This window comes from Cimex lectularius, unplaced genomic scaffold, assembly GCF_000648675.2.
Source record: "Cimex lectularius strain Harlan isolate CLEC.00 unplaced genomic scaffold, Clec_2.1 scaffold104, whole genome shotgun sequence".
Taxonomy (NCBI): domain Eukaryota; kingdom Metazoa; phylum Arthropoda; class Insecta; order Hemiptera; family Cimicidae; genus Cimex; species Cimex lectularius.
In genome coordinates, this window is record NW_019392737.1 from 834,217 (window position 1) to 857,376 (window position 23,160).

The window sequence follows — 23,160 nt, forward strand, 5'->3', positions numbered from 1 at the left end:
CAGGCACATCAGGTTTGATCTGAATACTCCCTCTCTCCTAGAAATAACATACAAGAAGAACCCCAGGAATATCGATTGGATAGGCTACAAAACAACCCACCAACATTCCTTACAGGGGATAAATAGGGAATTCAGAGACAGGGAGGGCGGGCCTGGAAATTTCTGTGGAGTTAACTAACGCCATACTAAGCTCATATGAAACTGCATGGAAAAAAGAAGGCTAAATAAACACAAAACGGTCTGGTGGAACAAAAACCTAGAACTACTGAGAGCTCGAGTAAGGGCTTTATTCAACTGAGCTAAGGCCCAAAATGAGTGGAATTCATAGAAATGCCTTGACCCAGTACAATAAAGAAATCCGTAAAGCTAAACGGAACTCATGGCGGAGATTTTGTGAGGAAATTACTGAAACACCTCAATGTGCCCGCGTACAAAAAACCCTAGCCAAGGATGGTACAGGGGGACAGGTAAGCTTCCTCACAAAGACAGATGGAAGCTTCACACAAATGGAAGAAGAAACACTCTCTCTACTGTTTGAAAATCACTTCCCATGAAGATATACTCCCTGAACGCTCAAAACTAATAAAAACCACAAAGGATGAGTGGAAGGAGGTGGCTGCCATAATAAAACCTAAAGCCATAAGCTGAGCACTCGAAAAGTTCAGCCCATACAAGGTGCCAGGAATAGTTGGACTATACACAGCGCTACTACAAAGAGTACAAGAGATTCTCATGCCATACTTAGTAAGAATATTCAGAGCCTGCCTAGCATTGAGCTACATTCCCAAAAGATGGCGAGAGATACGAGTGGTATACATACCAAAAGTAGGACAACCTATCGACTACAAGCTCATACAGACCCATCTGTCTTACATCATTCATGTTAAAGACATTAGAAAGACTGGTGGAGAACCACGTTCATGAGAACAAGCACTGAAGAACAAACCTCTCAGTGAGCGACAATTTGCATACCAACCAGGGAGATCCACAGAGCTAGCCCTGGACAACCTGTGTAAATGCCTAACCAAGTCCATAAACGACAAGGAGATAGCCGTTACACTTTTTATGGATATAGAGGGAGCTTTCAACAATGCAACCAAAGCCTCTCTATATAGAGCTATTAAGAATAGGTGTGTCTCGGAGAAGATATGCCAATGGGTGGAGGAAAGTCTAAGGAACAGGATAATAACGTCCACCTTGGGCGGAGCAACCATCCGGGCCAAGACAGCCAGGGGATACCCACAGGGGGGTGTTCTCTCTCCTCTCCTGTGGATGATGCTGGTAGACGAAATCCTACAAATGATGGAACAAGAAGGACTCTACTGCCTAGGCTATGCGGACAACCTTGCCATAGTAGTAAAAGGCTGCCATGCGAACATCGTGAGCCGAGCTCTCAATCTGGTTGACAGGTGCACAAGGGAGAAGTTATCTATCAACCCCCACAAGACCATAGTGATTCCATTCACAAGGAAGAGGACAACAGGAAGCTCAAAAACTCCAAGCCTAGATAGGACTCTGATTCCGTTTTCCAAGGAGGCCAAATATCTAGGGATTACACTAGATCAGCAGCTCACATGGAACTCACATTTAACTAAAACTACCCAAAGAGCAAAAATTGTCTGGGGAAGGTGCAGAAGGCTCTGCACAAGAACTGGGGTCTAAACCCCAAAATGACCCTATGGCTATACACCTGTCATAAAACCAATGTTGACATAAGAGTCGGTGATATGGTGGACCAAATCTCTTCAGGTCAAAGCAATAAGGCTGCTAAGTGGCACCCAAAGACAAGCGTGTCTCAGTGTCACTGGTGCCATAAGCACAGCGCCAACTGCGGCCCTGGAAGTTTTGTTAAACCCTCCCACCACTTCACATTTTAATCCAAGGAGAAGCCAGAGCAGCAGCCCATACCATCTGGTACGATAGGCCATGTGAATAAACAATGGAACCTGAGGGAGAAGATACAGGCAGATGACATTTTAGGTATGCCAATTGATGCTACTACTCCAAAGTATAACTTCACCAAGAAGTACAATGTACTGATACCAGATCGGGAAGAATACTGACGACTCCAAAACCAAAAAGGGCACAGGAGCTGGGGTCTTTGGGATGAACCCCAAGACCGAACTGACGGTAAACCTAGGCAAGTATACCAGTTTTCCAGTCTGAAATCTTAGCAATTGAACAATGTGCCAGAGAAATAAAAAGGATAGGAATACATTACCAGAAGATAGCCAGGCAGCTCTCAGGGCCTTAGCCTCATGCAAGGCAAAGGCAAACAGTGTTTGGAAATGCATGGAGGCCCTGACAGAAGTCCGCTGATTAATGACCTGACTCTGGCATGGGTCCCTCGACATTCGGGGCATAGAGGCAACGAAAAGGTTAACACGTTGGTCAAAAAGGGAGCCAACATGGACTCTATGGGCCCAGAACCCTACTGTGGCCTAGCAGCCTGCCACAAAAGAGGATGCATTTAAAATGGATCCTTAATGTGGCACATGAAGAGATTCATAGGACCATCCACAAAACTTATGAAAGAACTACTGGAAGGCAACCACAACCGAACCAGGATTCTGGTTGGACTCCTGACGGGGCACTGCCACTTAAGAAAGCACATGCACTGGATGGGAGTACAGACAGAAGTAACACTGTGCAGATACTGCCAGCAAGAGGAGGAGACTGCAGAACACATTTTATGTTTTTGTGAAGGTCTATGTAGGTGCAGGTTCTTGCAACTAGGACAAGAAAAACCACAAGCAAGATCCTACACCAAGGAACCGCTGGCAAAGCTGTGGAGGCTGGTTAATAGCTTGAAACTGGCCAGTGAGTTATAATTAGCAGAGGAGCACAATAGATCTATTTAGGTCAAGGAGCAGTAGGCCTTGTGGCCGCCTCTCTTATCCCTATCCCTATCCCTATCTGACGATTTTAAAAGGTGTTTCTTCTAAATTTGTGGGCAGGTTAATTAGTTTGTGAAAATAAATTATGGAAACATTTGGATTGTTAAGAATCCAATTATCATGTCACAAATGTCTACCTAACTTTATACTTATGTTTGCTTTGTGTTTTTCCTGTAGAAATAGTAATGTATATTTGATTTGATGTTATCTGAGGAAAGGATTTACAATAATAATGCATAATAATATTAATACATGTATCTATCTAGGAGAAACAGGTTTGTTTCATTGTATATAGTAGCGATAGTTTTGTATCGCTAGCACGTGCTGAGAGTGAATGTATTTATTGGCATGAATATGTAGTGTTAGAGGGCCAATGATGGAATAGTGAGAACCTCACTGACCGTCAATTAGGTTAGTTATATAAATAGGTGTAAAGGGCGATGGAAGAAATCATCCACCTACCTAACTGAATGAAAAGTATGTAAATAAATAAGAATGTATTTAAGTGCGAATGAAAGTGTGAATAGATTAACGTATTGATTGCATTGAGAGCTGAAATGACCTTGCTGCTGACAGCACCCGAAGCCCAACCTCAGCACTGGGCGGATAAGAACAAGGTCTGACCCCAAACTGCTAACATCTTGGGCTTATATACAAGCACACAAACTACAAAGTACAAGCACCAATACTTTCTGTTTCATAATAGAGAAGGCCTCACTAATACTACAGGTGATATTATAACTATAAAAAACTATAAAAGTACAAATCAGTTGTATGGTTAGAGAGGAAATCAAAAACATTTGCTGTTTCAAGCAACACAGGTTGCTGTTATTGCTTATTGTTATTATTATTGCTGTTAACTACCTATTAAAAATGAATAAAAGAGCTCATTTTTATGGTAGAATCAGTGATCTATTATTTCACAAACATGAGGAAAATTGAACAAATTAACACAACTCACAAGAATGACATATCTACATGGAAAAAAACACTTTGAGCCCTGAAGGTGATCTCAATAAAGATCGAAACATTGGCATGATAAAGAAAATGTTTTCTAAAAACCTACGTCACACCAGACCACATCTCATGATCTCCAAATAATTAATAATAATTATGGTGACATTTTCTGGCCTGCAACAATTGTGCGAAATAAAAACGTATTGACTTCAATCACGACATGTTTTACACGCATATATTTGCTATCACTTTCCAGCCAATGCAATGCAGTGTTTGTTTTGCTGAAAGTGATGTCCCTTTTCTTGTAGGGTTTTCTATTATTGGTCGTATCTTCATCATTATTTTGCACCATTCTTTAAATTCAAAAACACTTGGAAAGTCAAAACTGATCATTGTTCTGCAAGTTTTCTATGCCTAGTAACATTTTGCCGAGCCACAGTTGGTAATTTGTTCGTCACTACTGGAAAAAAACCTCTAGGATTGTAAAGAAATGCAGGAGCAAAAGTAATCTAACCTTTGGAAGTTTGCATTAATATTTTGATAATACAGGTGATCTTGTATTACTAGTTTAAATAAGGATGGTTAATTTATAAATATGCATATGAATTATCAAGTGATTGTTTATGAAACAGAATTTCTTGTGTTTTAAACAATCTTTCTTGTACTTTCGACTAAACCACTTATACATTGTGATTTTATACTTTGTTTATTATGAAACAAAATTGAACAAATTACAAGTTACTATGTTAATATTATTAGTTTGTATTTTATTATAAAACAGGGCCCTAGAGTAGGTGATTCTTGATGCCTGCCAGTGTACTGTAAATTACGAAAGCTGGAATTCCTGGTGGACAACTAGAAGTGATAGGCTCAACTCTGTACACGTGAATAAGTATGCACATGTGTGTGCAGATTTGAGCTTATATAAATCAGTAATCAGTGAATTTAACTATCAAGCGTGTCCTTTTCTTTATGTCAAGGGCATCTTCAGCCAGTGTGATTTATGTTTAAGAACGGCATATTTTGTACGTTGTTGTTCAAATTGTGTTATGTAAAAAGTTGAAAAGGGGTGGCTTCCAAATCTGTCTGAATTATTGAAAAATTTAATAAGCTAAAAATCAAAATATCGCAGAATAACCATAGATGTAGATGTATCAGTCGGGGTGTGTATTACACTGTGCCCATTAAAGAGCTATTCTCCCATTCTGTCTATATAACACCTCTGAGTCCTAGTTCATCAAGAAATTTGATTAGTAGGCCCGGTTTCAGTATAATAACCGTTACAGGGCAAACGTGGAAAACATGATGAATGTCCACAGAGTTTGCCCATATTAAAATTTATTCTTATTTAGTTAGATTTATAATAAGGATTTGTGTTAATAAAATTAATAAATTTACAAGCAACTAAAATTAGCGTTTTTGTACAGTGTTAGTAGACGTGCTTTAGGTCAAAACTATCCAATCAATGCTGGAACATTCTATGTACTTATAAATATAAAAACCAAATCCAACTGAGAAAATTCTTCTTTTACTGGCTGCGAAGACTGTGAACAAGTTAAAAAGGGGAAAAGCTATACGCTTTTGATACTCGTTTACAGAAGCGATACAACCTTTCCCGCTTCCACTCATTCATTTCTCATCCTCCGTGAACTGCTCTCTTCCCTATGAATAACATTTAAAAAAACATGCATCCAAAAGACTTACGCAACAAAAAAAGCTATGTTCTTAATTCAATAATTATGCGTTCGGTCCTGTGGGGGGAATGGCCCGAAAGGTCTCTCGGGATTCGGGGGGATCGGGAATCTCGCCTTTTTGTAAACAAAGCCTATTGGTGAGAAACGATTCACTACCGAACTAATTTCGATCAGGGAATCTTACTAAAATCACATTTAAACCCGGCCGAGATAGGAAAACCTAAAGGGTCGAATCGAGTTTTACGTGGTAAAGGTGACATTCTAATTGGTTTGCCATGTTTTCTAATGGGCCCTTTGATTTGCGGACTTCATCGGAAACTACATCGACACGACTCGGGAGTGAATCCGAGACGCCTTCTAATTAATTATTAATTATATTCTTCATTTATACCATTTCAACATGAATACTTTTTTTTAAAACAGGCGCCTTGAAAAATAATGTTTATAAAATTGGCCCGAAACGCTATCCGAAAAGATGTGTTTATGATTTTGTAGGTTAGTAGAGTAGTTATTTTTGTTTGGAGGAACTTTTATTAAAGAGCACACGAATAAATTTAATTTCGAATGCGAATTTATTTATTCGGCTCGTTCCTGGATCCTACAAAGCGTTTCACGCCGTAGAAAAAAACCTCTTCTTGCGTTAGGTTAATAATATTCAAAAATGCAAAGACGAGTTAAAAAACCAAATAAGAACAATAGGAAATGAAAGTACTTTACCGGAGAAAACAGGGTGTCGCAGGATGCTGAAAACCGTGACTCGTCCGAGGATTACAATCGGCATTATTGACCAGAGTTAATTATGAACCGAACGACTTTAGACAACACTAAAAGCCCGTAAAAACTAAAAATACACGCAACTCCACGTTTTATATAGTAAATATACGGATAAATAAGACGATTAACTCTAAATATAGACGACTTTTCTCGACTATGACTGGCTATTAACAATAATTACGCTACGACCGAGAGAACAATGAACTTTGCGAACGCCATTCGAAATGTCCTCTTTCGGCTTGGGTGAACCGATCGCTCAATACTTGCCGAGTAAAACATAGCACTCGGGACCCCGGTGAATAACGAGCCCGTCCGGTCTCCTCTTCTTGGCCAAACTCTGCATGCAGTAATAATAATAATTCTACTCACTCATTTCTATTTCGGAAGAGGAGGCTTCGAATTGCAAAATTATCAAAATCCTTCTTCCCACATCTTACGTACGGTATCGTGTAAAACACTGGAATTACTTTAAGAGCTGCGATCTAATTGGTTAGAATAATGCCGTCAACCAATGTTGCCCTTGCTTGTCATTAGCCTCCGCCAATCCAAGCCCTCCTTACTTGTTTGGATTAAAAAACAAGCTCCCACCAACGCCAATCCCGTCGCACCGTTCACCTACAGAAAGCATTCGAGGGAAAATCCCATCCCCCGTTTAAATTCGAATCTACACAATACCAGACTCCTAAGTTTTAATTCAGCACTCGTTATTTGCGTTTAAAATATTACAAAATGAAATAGAATATTAAAGCCCTTCAATATATATTCTTAGACTGGAAAAGGTAAAACAAAAACAAAAACTGACTGATACTGGTACATATCAAATACAAAGACTTGTTAAGAACCTCTCTATACTACCACCGTTTTACGTCGTGTAGTGGTTGTAATGTACTACAAAAAATAAAGTATAGACAATTTTGTAATATAAGTAATTTTCAGAAAGGAAAAAGTAAACAAAAAAACTTACAGATATTGGTACATTTTGTATACAAGGGCTAATTAAGATCTGTTTACACTACTACTGGTTTAACTGATGTAGTGGTTTTAACAGGTTGTTTTATAGTATATACTACAATGAAGTATTGTTGCTTTTCAATATCTGGGAGTTTTATGGAGGAAAAATTAAAAAAGCACTGGCTGATACTGGTCAATAACATTGTTTTATATGGTAATAAAGTATAGACACTTTTCAATATCTATTAGGTTTTGTGGTTCGATTGACCAAATAAATTATTTTCAATTAATTAATCATTAATTAAGGTTTTGGCTGAGTTAAAAAAGTGAGTGTCACAAGTGGGATGCTGAATGCTAATCAGACTAACTTGTTTTTTAATGTGTATATTTGTGATTATTAAATTGTGTTTATTTTTATCCTTGACTGATGAGACTCTGAGATAGAGAGGCTGGCAACAAGATTGAGAATTAGAGTTTGTTACCATAATATTAAAAGTCTAATTGACATGAATACAGCTCGACTGTGGTTTCCAGAAAATGAATTAGAAGGAATAAAATGTGAAAAGTAAAAGAAATAAGCAGCAAAAAGAGAGCTGGCGAATACTAACGAAATTTACTGAATGGCCGGTTGAGTGAAAATCTTTGGTTTGTATGAATGTCTTCTGTTCTTTTATTAGTAATTTGACAGTCTGTGTTAAGAAAGATAGGTTAATAAGTTAAGAAAACAGGAGAAAAAAATTTGAGAGAATCGGTGAGAAAATGTGCCAAAGAAAATTCACAAATGTGTTAATTTGCAAAGGGCCAGTGATACTATTAGATGTTTGTTTGACCATAACTAGTACATTATATTACTAACATTTAAACTGTTTCACATTAATCTTTTTGAAATCCTTTTCCAATTCATAAATATAAGTTTAAATATCATGCTTAATTAATCTTTATGTAAGATATTGGTTGAAATAAAAAAATTAGTGTCACGAGCGATACACTAACTTTTTCATTTCAACCAATACCTTACATAAAGACTAATTAATTGAAAGAAATTATTTGGTCAATCGGACCACAAAATATACTGGATTATGCTTAATGGTTGAAAACAATCACTTATTTCTTGTTTAAAATTATTAAATTAGGGGTGTCATTATCAGAGGCTGCAATGGTTTAAACACATCACTGTACGGTAAAAGTACTGAGTTCAAATCTAGCGGCCTTGCATTTGGACCTGACATAAGGTCTTTTTTTTTGTCAATTTCTCTTCACAATTCTGTTTTGAGCTGGATGAGTGAAGATGAAAATTGTATTAAGAATAAATTAGGTAAATAAATAGACAATATATAAAATACAAGTTTATTATCTTTGTGAAGATAAATTTTTATTATTGTAGTATCACATAACCATATATTAACATATTATACATTACTTATTACACAAATATGCCGCTATAAAAAAGAAGAAGAAGAAGAAAAAGTAAGAAGAGTATGTTTATATGATTATAAAAAAAGTAAAATATAAATAATTAGTGAGATTTCATATTTTAATATATGTCATTATTATAACATTACAAATTGAATATGAAATTCATAACATAAATGAGGAAAGTTAAAACAAAAATTATTGTTCATTCAAATTGCACTGTTAGCATAAACGTTATATAAACATTAATATTTTAATACCTTTTTGCTAAGGAAGCTCCAGCAATCTGGAACACGATAAGAAATATATATAAAAATAAAAAACAGTTTAATCAGATTTGAATCATGTTCGTTATAGAATTTTTTTAAACATTATTATAAAATATCTTTGGTAGGACGTATTTTTCCTCTAAATATTTGTTACTTCCGAGCATCAAATGCCACTAACTTTAGAATATATTTTGGTAATAAAAGAGAAAGGCACATAAGAGAAGAAATATGTACTCCTTATAACATTTCAAAATCAACATCTGTGTCTACTGTTGTAAAACTATTTCTTAACTGTTACAGAATAATCAATAGCCAATATATATAAAAATTAAATAACAATAAATTAATTAAAACTGTGACATTTCAATTTGTGCTTATATTAAAATAATTTATACATTCTTTAATGACACTACAAAAAAAAGAGAAAAACAGTGCTATGAAGCATTTTTAACAATCACGTCTATTTATGCACAAAACCCAATATCATGTATAATGTTCTCATAAATGCTTTAATTTATCAAATTTAATAATTTAATTTTTAAAAATGTTCTTGTTGTGGAGTTGCTCTTATTCAATAAAACTTTTGATGTAAAATTTAATTACATGATACAATATTTCATTGTCTATGTCATTGATAAAAATCTATTTCGCAAAACTGTTCATGCTCAATCTCCCACTCATTAAATTGTATTGCAAAATATATTGTTAATGTATGTAATATTAAGAATGATTTCTTAAATTGGCTATATTAACAAATAAATTTATTTATTCCTTGTAAGATAATTTTTAACAACAGTTACAGAATTAGATCTTATAAATGATAATTTGATGGCTATATGCTCATTGATGTTAATTATTATGTCCAATATAGTTAATAAAATTTTACATTTTCAGACTAGAAAAAACTTATAGTTTTGTTCTAAGGTAAATAAAAAGTTTGAAAATACTTAGAATTTAAATTGAAAGAACTTATACAGGGCTTTTTATTATTATTTATTTTTAAATTGGTTAGAACACCCTTTCTCAGAATACATAATAATAATAATAATGAACAATCTAATGGTTTTTAGTTTGTGTGTGTCTATATATATTTTTTTTTCTGCCCTTGAAATATATTTTTTCTTTTTTAAATATAATATTTAATATCTTTTAATGTCATTATTGGACGGCCGAAGTCAGAATTTTAAACTGTATTTATTAAAATACATTTGCTTTAAAAGTAATAGAGATAAAAACATTTAAAAATATGTTTTATCCTAAACTGTTTGAATGTAAGTGGAGTCAATTTTACCAAAAGAATTTTACACTGTCAAAATTTGGTAACCCTCTGCTGGCTAATTTTGAATCATCAGGCTAGTATTAAAGTTTCCGTTAGATTTGTTTCATTAATCCAACACCCTGTTATAATGAAACAGTTCTGAAAAATAAAATTATTATGTAGAGAAGTTACATTTTTATGAAATAATTATTGGCAAGTGAATAATATTTTTAATTAGGAAAACATAAGTTTACCTGTTCAAATTATAAAAATCCTCATAAAAATGGGTTGTTTGAATGATGAGTTGAAGTTTGACCATTGGAACCAACCTAAAATGTTAAGAGTCTATATGGTTTTTATTTCAAGATTAATAAAATGGTCAAACATTAACTTACGGTGAATGGATTAAGCAACTGAGTTTCCCAAATTGGTTTTGTAGTGTCAAATGGCTGATTTATGAAACCATTAGATACATTGTTAGTTGACCACGAGATTTCTTTAAAAAATAAAACACAAATTCATTTAGGTAAAATATCAATCTTCACTTATAATACATTTCAAAACTTTACAGCTTTAAGTAGGTACTAAAATAGCAAATTATTTTAAATTAAACAATTGAATCCAATGAATAACTACAATGTAAACTGAATATATTAGTATAATGTTTAACAGGAAATGATAAACTGATGCTCAGACAACTAGCTGTAATGAGGAAGTGTCAAAACAAAATCATATTATCAAAGAACTTGGACAATACTATCTTTACAACAAGAGTTTTAAATGAAATGGTGATTGGTTGATTTACCTGTTTTAAAAGGATTTCCGACAAAATGCTGTGTAGATTTCCAACCATTTTCAAAGTCTAAAAAAAATTAAATACAAGTTATGTTTAAATACAAACAGAAATTTAAGTATATAATATACAAATTTCAACATACTTGATGAAAAAGGATTGCACATATTATTTGATGATTGATTGTTAACATCTTCGTTTGACACCTCACATGTTGAAGCACCTGGCCACATAAATGTGGACCCTATGGAATTTTTATTATTGACTTTATTTTAAGAAGCTAAGGGAAAAATGGTTTTTAAACAATCACCCCAATCATTTGAAGAAGCCTGGGTTTGTTGAGTACTTGCCGTTTCCATAACCTGAGATTTCATCAAACTGTCCAATGCCTTAAGAGCAGCATAGCGATCTTCACTTGGTGGTGGAGGGCATTTATCAAAACTATTCACTGCTGTACCTAAAATGAATAGTGACATACAACTGAATAAAACAGATAGTTGTATTAATAATTAAAAAAAAAAAAAAAAAACATGAAAATGCTTCAATCACAAATTGTATTTATAAATAAAGAAAACAAACAGATTTATTTAAATTTATAAAAAACAAGACAGAAATCATTTAAGACATTAAATGAAAATGAATTTATCACATACAAGGTGAGGCTTATTATAAAAGTAAGAAAGAACAAACTTTCAAAAGTTAAACTTAAAGCAAATTATTTAAATAATTGAAATATTACTCATATCAACGCCCAGGGTGCCAGTGTTTGAGTCACCTTGCCAATGCGTTAACCGTTGCGGCCACTGACATCCCCATATCGTTGATGTCAATTGAAAAGTTACGATACATTTTTCCTTAAAGGAAATAGACCATTGCTCAGAAAAGATGAAAGACTGAATGAACGTGGTCAGGACTAAAAGATTGGGTTTTCAGAAAATTTGTGCTTTGCGTGACAGAAAATGTGCAGGCGAGGTTCATTTTCGTGAGGAAAAATACTCTTATTCACTGAAACCATGTAACAGTTACCAAACATCGTTGTACAAAACAATTCTTTCAACAAAACATTTGTACTGTGAAGTAAGCTAGGGTAGAAAACTCCTCCAATTTCCATAATTCGAATGTAGTGTTTCATTTGATAGTGATAAAAATAATTCATTTCGACAATAAACAGAGCCATGCTTTGCAATTTTTAAAGACCACAAAAATTCAAGAGGTACACGTTCTTATCCGATTACATCACAGTAGTGTGAGAATTTCTTAACTCTATTATAATTGGTATAGAAGAAATGAGACTGAAGAAGGGTTTATTTACATATATTAAAACAGTAGTAATACCGGATACAATTTATTAAAACAGTAGTAATACCAAAAACAATAATATTTTAAGTTATGGGGGATAAGTTATGACTAAACTCTTTTTCTTTTTCTCTCATTATCATTCAGTATTTTATCAGTGTAGGGTTGTAATTAATTAACTAATATGATAAAATGTATTCTCTTCCTAGTGCTTTTGAAGCTCTGACGAGCTTCCTCTTCAGCATTATGTGTCAGTATGTAACCAATCTACCCAATGATGCTGAAGAGGAAGCCGATCATAGCTTCAAAGTAAATAAATTTGTTGTATCAGTTCACCAATAGTGGGAAATGGATTTCGGAAAAAATGTATAATGTATTATAATATATAATGTATAAAAAAATGTATAATTATTTTGTATCCATTCACACATGTTAACAATCAAAACACCTTTATTATTAACATGCTCAAAATTTTAAAACAGAAAACATTTGAATTATCAGTTCAAAATCCAGTTATTGTCACAAAAAAAATTTGTATTGAAAAAAAATTTAAGAACAATATTATTAAGAAGAGAAATTGGTTAGCTGTAAGAGCAATCTTTAGTAACCATAATAAAACATTTAGCAAAAAATGAACAAATGAAAAAATAAATAAAACAAAACAATCATGATAATATAATCTTTTAAAACTCACTATTTAGGTATAGTGTATCATAATTTGAGATAGTATGTGTTGTTCCCCAAGTGTTGTAACTCAATCCAGACATTTCAATGCCAGATTGAATTTGATTGAAGTCCCACCAACCTAATAATTGTAAGAGATTACCGCAAATATATGCATAACTTTCAACTGTTTGTAAATGTAACAGCATTAGTCATTTATAACCGACTAACATTGCTTAAATATTCATCCCTATAAGTAAAAGCATTAGGAAACTTTAATATATTACCTGTTTGTGAAGTATTACTGAAGACAGGATTGTTGTCAAAATTTGCAAAATCAGTAGTTTGCTGTTGATCAGGCAGCATCGGTTCAGTGCTGAAATGGTTAACAGGAGCACTGCTTTGGTTAAAGCTAATTGGACTAAAAGGATCTATAAAACTGCTTCCATTCTGTAAGTCGTTTTTCCCGGTTGGGGACAAATTATTGTTCTTGCTAATTTTAGAAATTGTATTATTGTTCAGGCCACTCCCTCCATTTGTCTTTAAAAAAAAATATATATATATATAAATGTAATTATTAAATTCAATGTTAAATTTAGTTCAGTCTTACCATATAGGATAAATTGGAACTTAAAGGTGAAATTTTTGGTATAGGAGTATTCATGCTAGAATTTATATTACTATTTTTACTGCCATTTCCATTTTGGACTAGAAACTCATTTTCAGCAGCTTTCACATAATATCTGATAACACAATAAACTTGTATTATTAATTAAATTTATATGTTTCTCCCTCTGAATTACCTTTTTCTCTCGTATTTTGATATCATGAAATCTTTAATCTGTTGCTCATCCTTGCTAAGTTGTTCTTGATCACATAATCCTAACCATACTTTTCTACAATACTGCAAAACACAATAAATCATTGTTACAACAAAACAATTACAGATTGAAAATTTTAATTATTACCTCATTGCCACGGGCAGATATAAAGTCTATTTCCTCTGGACTGAAAGTTGCCATAGATATAGATTTCACTCTATGTGGTGGGGTAAGGCCTCTCCTAAAATGAGATTGGCATCAATACCTAATTATAACAATAATAATATTAACTTATGATTTTTCCTTCTTGAAGGTGGGATAATAGGTCATTAATAGGTCATGACCTATTATCCCACCTTCAAGAAGGAAAAATCATAAGTTAAACTGTTGAGGTCGAAATGTAAGAAAACAATAATAATATTGTAATAGTTTTTAATTGTTCTTTTTTTATTTTTTGCTAGCGCTGAAAACTATGACTAACTATAAATGCCAGTTATAAAGGAGAGCTTATGTCCAACCACCCTTTGGATTGTGAATGTGAGGTCAGGTCATTCTACAATTCCTTTTTTTACTATTTATACTAAAACAAATTAATTCATACTTGAATTCCAAAAACCATTAACATGACAAAAGTGTAGATAATATAAAATAAACAGGCACAAAGCTTAAGCATACATACATATTTCAGGATGTAGATAAACAGGTAATAAAAATATTTAAATAGTTATACTATCTATAAATCTATTTAATACCAAGAAATAGATATACAAAAGTAAAAACACCATAAAAAATTAGTTGATTAAAATACTCATTTTAGATAAATTTAAAATATCCATAAAACCAAATGTCTGTTTCTAATATAAAACTTTTAAAAAATTATTGATAAAAATATGTTAATATAAACACCAATTGCTGTTAGTAAAAAAAATTGACAAGAATTTTAGAACATTTCATAACTGATTGAATACATATTAGTTTTCTGATTTCCCTTACAATTAAGTCTGTCGCCATCTGGTACGATATTTAATACACTGATACACTTATCTGTTTACAACTTCAACTTGGGCGATAACATATTGCTCTGATAATACATTATAACAAGCTGAATCTAAAAGTAGGCTTGCGAATAAAATTATATTCTTCATTTTGAAATTTTTTTATAGGGTGTGATTTTAGCACATATCTCTAATTAAACTATTAGTTGCAAAAAAGGACCTTTTATTTTGGCAATCCTTGCCATTTTGCCATAAATAATTAACAAAACCAATTATTTCACACTTCACAACCACTTTCTTTGTTTTATTCTTTATTGCCTATACATATTTTGGGTCCAATGCCTTTTCCAGGCTTGTTTCAAGCTCCTAGAAGGTGATGAATTCAACAACTACCAAAATAAAAAGAGAATGAATTTCATTTTTTCTGTCTGTCTGCTTGTCCGGTTTAATCTGTCAGACACTTTTTGGCATTCCACCAAGTTGAATGATTGCTCTGTGTTATTTTTGTTTAAAAAATAACTCTAAATGACAAAATTTGTTTAGAAATTTATTTTCAGGCAATAAAACTATGTTAGTATTTTTTGTAGTTTTATTATAAGCATTTTTTGGAAAAGTTTCCCATTAAAAACATTTCTTTTAGAGTTATTATTTCTACCCCCCCCCCCAAAAAAAAACCACCTTATTTCCAACAAATTAATAATTTAATCTAAAATATAAAAATCTCAAGAATTGCATTTTTTATAATTCTGTAGAGGTGATGGTCATAGCAAACATATGTCATAATGAGTAGTTAACAGTAAATTGGTAGCATGATTGGAGATTTCCAGCACAGTAGCACAGCACTGAAAAAAGTAGCTCAGGCCACAGCTGAGCGATTTCCTAGACTATGGTTGATGAAATAAGACAATCATCTATTATAAACAATTTGTACAAAGAAAAAATACATCAAATGACTAGTTTTTGCTTATCAAAAACGGATTCTTGCACTTTCTAATTTGTCAAATATTGTGGTGATGGACCTGTTGGTTGAAAAAGAGAAACTAAACCGTAGATCAATTTTTGAAGTTGGCAAAATGATGACAAATGCATCCAACATGCAAAACAGTAAGAATGAGACCTCAGTCAAGCTCTATTTTGACAACAGTTCAAATTTCTGACAAAACACCAAACAAATTACTGTTTTCATTGATCTGCCTTACAAGCAAATAGAAATTACATACAGCATCATCTACTCATCTGTTATATTGTGGTTCACTTACAATTCACTTGGTAGCTGGTTCTTTCACCCAAAAAAAATCAAAATACAATAATAAATTCAAACTGAGTAGCTAGCTCTTTTCTACTTCATTAAAAAAAAAAAAAAAAAAAAAAATGTCTCGGCTCAATCAACTTATACAATTAAGCAGTTTCATATAGAATTTTAAGGCTTGACTTCATTTTAATTGAAATAAGCAAGTTAGAATTTAAAATTGTTCTTACCAGTTCCTCCAGTAGTGTGGTAAAACCAAATGACACACAACAGTGCAAAACGCCTTCTTTTATAATTAGATAATTCTGTTATCATGCAATCACATTCCGTGAATGCGTTGCTACGCAGCTCTGTCATTCTTATAAATTCCTGATAAATGATTGTCTTCACGTTATAATATATTTTAAAAAAAAGTCTGTTAAAAAATGTTTTAAATGTCTGTTAATAATGTTAGAAGTTCTGAATGTTAGTACTGGTGTAGTTTTACATAGTTTTCATTATTTTTTTATTTTTAATTAAAAAAAAAAGCATATTTTGCTTTCTTTTAAGGTATGTAATTCCTGTCTTACAGAGGGGTATCCAAACTTATCTCAATGGGTGTCGCAGATGAGTGGTCAGAACCAGTTTACAATATTTTTTTCAGAATTAATCTCACATACAATATTATACTTTCTTTTATTTTTATTACATCTGCATATATATATTTGAAAATAGAATAAAAAGTATTAAGAGAAATTGTAACAATGTCTATTCAAACTTTAAAATATATTGTCTGGGCTGAAGTTTCATATCTTATTTCTTTTATCTAAAGTATTTTTATTTTACATACAAATACGACAGTTTTGTAAATATAAAATGTTATATAATTTTTTTCTCTTTTTTGTAAAGTTGCATTTATTTATTAGACAAAATACAATGATGATTCACTTCAGTTTCCAAGGATTTGATGTCACTTATGGTTTTGAAACAATCTGTAATATTTTCTAATTTGATGGTTACATCGGTGATGACACTCTCCCCATATTTTATCTCTTTTTCTTTGCATCTTTCATTGAAATCAACTAACAGTTTTAAGAAACCATCAATTTTTTCAAATGTAGGACCTTCCACGATTTCCTCAGAATGACTAATTTCTAGTTTTGTTTTTGTTTCCGCAATGGTTTTATTGAGCTGAACCATCAAGTCTGCTGTTATGCTTGGGCCATCCATTTCGTTACAATCTTCTTGAATGCCAACTATTTCAACAGCTGTATCATAAGATAACTTTTCCTCAAAGACAAGCTTGTTAAGAAAATCAAAGTATTTTTTGTCCGATATCTTTTTCGCTGGTTCCACAAAATTTAAATGTTTCAATTCTTGAAATATGGAGCACCATACATTTTTCTGAATCGTTTTAGGTGTAACACCTTCAATGAAAGACTTTTCCAAGTTCTTAGGGATGTTGACAATGTTGGAGATTACTTGAAGCAACTCTTCATCTGTGTAATTGTCTTTATCTCTATTCTCTATTTTAGAGGCTACTTTCTTCAGAACCTTTTTCCTCTGTGCCGAAGATTTGAAAAGCAGTTTCTCCACCTGTTCCAAGTTCCATGAGGTCTTGACAGCATAACCAATATCGGTGAGGGCTTTCATGTAAAAATCTCTCTGCTTGTCCATCTCTGAATTCCGGGTCCTGAAATTTTCTCTCACGAAACAAAGCGCACTCTCAAATTATTTTTTTATATAGATTAAAAGTACAAATGCAAAATTGTTTATCTTCAAACAGATTAGTTTAATCAAATAATCAGTTTGCTTTTAATAATTTGGTCTCCACTTCTTATTTGCACATTTTTAACATATGAGATGAGAAAACTTGAATTAATAGGTGTGGAAACATAGAACCTCAATAGAGAAAGAATATATAATTAGATGAAGAATTATAAGTAAAACAAGTATTTTTTTTAGTTTACAATTTTTTTTAAATTTATTTAATTTATATCTGGTGATAATTATTATTTTGAGACTATTCATTAAATTATGAATTGAGAATGATGACTATTTTGTGCAAACATGGTTTGAATCATTACATAAATACAATTTATTTGTTAACACTTTGGATTAAAAATTGGTATTACATTTTATGTCTGAACTGCATTGAAAGAAAAGACAAATCAGCAAAAGCACAAGCCATGTACCATCTATCAAGCGATGAATAAACAAATTGAGGCTAAAATTAAATGCTGGTTGGCAAGCAATGGGGTCAATCATGTTGCATGTGGCTTGCCACTTTATGGATTTAAACATAATGCACATCATTGCAATAAGCTTCTCAACTTTTATCAGCATGGAAGAATGGTTACGGATTAAAGATTGTGAGATGCGGTCTGTTGCAGGTTTAGAAAAACATTTTCTTTATCATGCCAATGTTTCAATCTTTATTGAGATCATCTTCAGATCGTTAACTTTCCTTTCTTACATTGAACTTATATTTGTTTCAAGAGTGTAACTTCCAAATGTTTCTAACCACAGTCAGCTCGTTAACTCACATCTTCCATAATTAACACACCAAACTGGTGGTTAAACATTTTCTTTTCAAATAATGTTGCAAAATGCTTGGAATCTCATGCATCAATGTCATTTTTTAAGGGAATGTCTGAACACAATACTGTAGAGCCCAAAACTGGCGTATACGGCATACAAAAAATTCATTAAAGATTAAAATGCTATCACAATCATAACATTGGAAGCAGGGGTGAAAGAAAGCAATATGTATTATAAAATGTGGGGAAGTATGGGCAGGAAACAAGCCGAGGTCATTGCTAGCCCTCTGTGTATTTACTTGTTTTTCTAGTCTTTCATGATTTTTTTTTTTTAACTGTAGCCATTTGTGCTTCTCTATCTGGTTTCTGTCTCTCTATTTTTACATGTATACTATGTTGATGTCATAGAATACTAGCCTTGAGTTTGTACCTCAAGCAGTCAACTTTCCAACAGAAACAAAAACATATATATATATATATATCGGCTGGAGCACTGCAGCCAACTAGAACCCCCCCCCAACTCAGAACACAAAACCCAGCAGGACATCACCACTTCTCTTTGAGAGACCAGGCGCCCTACCCAGAAACCACCAAACCACGGAAAATCAGGGTGGGCAGGAGCAGACCCGGCATCAGTAGTACTCGGTATTCCTACACACCAGTATCCCATCTCCACCTGATACAAATATAGAACACTGGACATATTCACTACCCAAAGTACTGGATATTCCTTGGGGCAGGTTGAGCCCACTCCATTCCGCTAATAACTCTTTTATACTTCAGACATCACACACTCAGCCACCTTAGTACTCTATAGTAAAATTCATACAATAATAATGGGTTTTGAAACCATGAGAAAAAAAATGTATAATCTACAGTGAACTGGCACATTATTTTCTTGGTTTTATTGGTATTATATGATGCAAATATTTCATTCTCATATGTAAATATAAATGTTGATTAACAATATTAACACAATAACAATAAAAAAATCATCATCTTTAGAAGAGGGGTTCAACTCTGTTCATCAGATAGGCGATTCTTCAAAGGGGAAAGAATCGAAATAGTCACTAAATACAAATACTTATGAGTTATACTCACACCCAATCTTTCCTGGTCCATACATATCTCAAAAAAAGTTCCTGTAGTCAAAACAGTGATAAATTTGTCTTATTTTCTTTTATTATGCAGAATGTCGTACCACTGTAAACATAATAGTCTGTATTCAATGCGGTTTGTAAATAACTTTAAGGTTTGGATGCCAAATTTGGGGATACCAAATGAACAATGGGGTGGAGAAAGTATAGCGCTTCTTCATTAGGAAATTGTTTTCATTATTTTGTCTATCACACCCAACCATCTCCTGTACTTAGAAACTGTCACTGATCTTTTTATCCTTTCAAACTGCACTTTGCTTTCATTGTTAAGACCTAACGGCAACTAGATTCTAGGCTTGCCAATATTACGGCTAAAGTAGTTGGTGACTCCAACCTCTCTTGGCAATTCTTATTTGATGCATTTTAAACTTAGAGAATATAACCGAATGGAGCTCTTATTTGAAAACACTCTTAGCCCGTATTTCCCAAGTATATCATGATGAGTTATGTTTATCTATTGACCACAGATTTTTTACACACAGCTTTGTCAGAGGCCTGGTTTGTTTGACTTTCAGAAACCTAACTTACAATTAGATGGTATAAATCTATCTGACCTTCGATGGCTGTTCAAGATGTGAGATGTATTTGTCCCTAAATGTGGTTGTTTTGCTGCAAGACAATGAGAAGTTGTGCTCTTTATGCAATTCACGCAGTCCGGAAAATGCATTCCATTTTATGGTGGAATGCACTAACTTGGAGAGGTGGAGTTTTTGCATTTAAGGCTTTCTGCCTAACAACACAGGGTACAATTACTAGAGTTTCTGTTAAGGGAAAACCTTATAAAACATGCCTGGCAGGTTTCAAAGCATGTTTAAAAAAAACCTCCAGCAGATGGAGTAACATCTATGCTGTTTTCTGCACTTTGATATTTTTGTTATTCTTGTAACTTGTTTGTAAAAATAAAGTGCATTCTATTCTACTCAATAACAAATGAAAAACTGCACAAACTTTTCTTGTTACCTGGTAATACACTCAAAGGCACTGGAAGTATTTTGTTGTTTATTTTGAACTTATGTTAATATAAGCCAAATTAAACGAGATCCAAAATTCATGAGTTTTAATTAAATAAAGTATTTAATTATAATGGGTTGAAAGAAAATTCACCCAAACAACGGAATATCATTTAGTGACAGACTAAAATTAAACTAATTATTTTTTACCTAGTTTGCTCTTAATGCGTTATTATAAGATAGATAGAATAAAACAGCAAAAATATTTAGACCAAAATGATAGCAAACAATCAAGCTTATCAGAGTACATTACAAAACAAAGGTAGTAAATAATCCAACAACCATGAAATTGAATTTTTTTTTAAATACATATTGTAAAACATTAATAATATATTCATCTTTTTATGTAAGGTCTTGGTTGAAATAAAACGAGTGGGATTTAAAAAAAAAAGATTAATTAATTGAAAGAATTTAGTCACTCAGCCCACTAAATATAATGGAATTAATAATATACTCAACTGTACCCTTACTGACCCTAAATGAATTCCTGATGCTTTGGTCAATTTTCTTCCAAACCAGCATAATTAATAATTTTTATTACAACTCATGAATTTTGGATCCCGTTTAATTTGGTACATTAAAATAAGTACATATGTTGTAATTAACACAAAAATCACATAGAAATAAAAACAAAATGCGTCCAGTGTCTAGTAGCCTGCTTGAAGTTGCTATTTTGGTCTGTCAGATGTGTTTCAATCTTCAAAACCTGTCTACTAGACTAAAACAGCAAAGGTAGATCAAAATGATAGAATACAATCAACCTAATTACACCACACTACACAAAGTTAATAAATGATATTTTTTTAAATGTATATTGTAAAACATTAATAATATAGCACATGACACTAACATTTTCATTTCAACCAATACCTTACATAAAAAGATTAATAAATTGAAAGAAGTTATTTGGTCAATCGGACCACAAAATATAATAGAATTAATAATATACTCAACTTTTTTCACAATATTATATATTATTGGCCCTAAATTATTTCCCAGTGTTTTGGTAAATTTTCTTTCAAACCATCATAATTAAATAATTTTTACTAAAACTCATGACTTTTGCACCTTGTATAATTTGATTTATATTAAAATAAGTACATATGTTGTAATTAATATAACAATAAAAACACACAGAAATAAACAACAAAATATGTACGGAGTCCGGTTGTTTTTGCATATTATGCAGTATGATAAAGATGGAGCTTAAGTGTTTTAGATCATTTCAGTCTGCTTGCTATTTTGGTATGTCAGGTGTGTTCAAAACGTGTCTGATAGATTAAAACAGCAATGATAGTCAGACCAAAATGATAGCAAACAATCAAACTCATTGCAATACACTACACAACAGATAATAAATTATCAAACTATAAAATGTATAGATGGATTATAGATTTTAAAAATATATATTGTAAACCATTAACAATATACTAATCTTAATCATATTGACTATTGAGTTTGTACGTCCAATTGTTTGAATGTATGTATGTAATTCTACATCTAAGAATCTATGAAGACATTCTTTGGAAAAGTAGGAAATTAAATTAAAACCAAGCTAACAAATGAAAAATTTTCAAACAAACTTCTGTTATGTTTAAGCATTAATACATCCCTATCTGTGGATGTTTTATAAACATACAAATTATGGATAATAACGTACATATAGACAAACAAACTGGTGTATAAAACGGAAACATCCAATTAAATATGGCATCTTTATTCACATTTAAACTAACTTTTCCCCTCTTTATTTAATAAATGTTATCATAGGGTCTGGAATAAAGATATAGAGGAAATGTGAGTGAAACGATATCTCAGTAACTGATAAAAAAAAACCTCGGACGAAGTATTTCTCAATAATAAACTTGATACGTTAATGTTAATATCAGCGATATTGAAAGCTTCGCATAAACAAATAACGACTTTGAACTGACAAAGACTATTAACCACTCAGGGGGATGAAATAAATAGTAAAAACTTTTTTTATTGTACCAGGAAGACGGATCTGCTCTGACTCATGACTGAAGTATGACATACATAACACAAAAGAAAAGGAAACAGTTCAAATTTTTAATTCACGAAGAAAAAAAATAAATCGAGCCCTAATGCGAGACCAAGACCTTAAAATAAACCAAACGCGCAATTCAAAAATTTTAAAATAAACATTTGCGAACAATAATAGATCTTTGGGTAAAATATAAATGCAGTGGTACATCCGTTACTCACAACATCCCGGAACAAGTGGTGCAGACGAAGGATCCGATTGTCATGTTGATGTACGTCGGCCCTCTCTGCCTGCAGTCGAAGCAATGTTTGTTTTCAGCCTTTGAAACTAGTTCTCGTACTATTTTAAGGTTTTTCTCTTCTAACTTTTTCTTAGCGGAGGCCATGTCTACTACTGGCTGTCGCCAATGTTACTACGGAGGTCCGACGTCCTAGGTTCG

The 23,160-nt window shown here is 32.6% G+C and overlaps 2 protein-coding genes across 8 annotated transcripts in view; both read right to left on the reverse strand.

The window, feature by feature from the left end:
- Positions 1 to 6,796, reverse strand: part of LOC106665622 (chromodomain-helicase-DNA-binding protein 7) — a 38,068-nt gene extending 31,272 nt beyond the window's left edge. For 4 of the 5 annotated variants that reach the window (XM_014392149.2, XM_014392150.2, XM_014392151.2 and 1 more), the window contains exon 1: positions 6,692 to 6,796. The gene's annotated coding sequence lies outside the window, so the exon portion shown is untranslated. The other variant, XM_014392148.2, reaches the window with a different exon arrangement.
- Positions 6,797 to 10,102: 3,306 nt separating this feature from the next.
- Positions 10,103 to 23,160, reverse strand: LOC106665666 (arf-GAP domain and FG repeat-containing protein 1). Of its 3 annotated transcripts, none has more exons than XM_014392265.2 (12): positions 22,943 to 23,160; positions 13,934 to 14,027; positions 13,769 to 13,869; positions 13,576 to 13,708; positions 13,253 to 13,505; positions 12,997 to 13,107; positions 11,317 to 11,463; positions 11,152 to 11,250; positions 11,019 to 11,075; positions 10,609 to 10,709; positions 10,468 to 10,542; positions 10,103 to 10,372 (listed from the first exon to the last, which is right to left on the reverse strand). In XM_014392265.2, exons 1-11 carry the CDS (start codon positions 23,104 to 23,106, stop codon positions 10,489 to 10,491), a joined length of 1,314 nt encoding a protein of 437 aa, XP_014247751.1. In that variant the 5' UTR covers positions 23,107 to 23,160; the 3' UTR covers positions 10,103 to 10,372; positions 10,468 to 10,488. The 3 variants fall into 3 exon arrangements, with proteins under 3 accessions (XP_014247751.1, XP_014247752.1, XP_014247753.1); XM_014392266.2 differs by lacking the exon at positions 22,943 to 23,160 and adding an exon at positions 20,261 to 20,483; XM_014392267.2 differs by lacking the exon at positions 12,997 to 13,107 and having other exon boundaries at positions 22,943 to 23,159.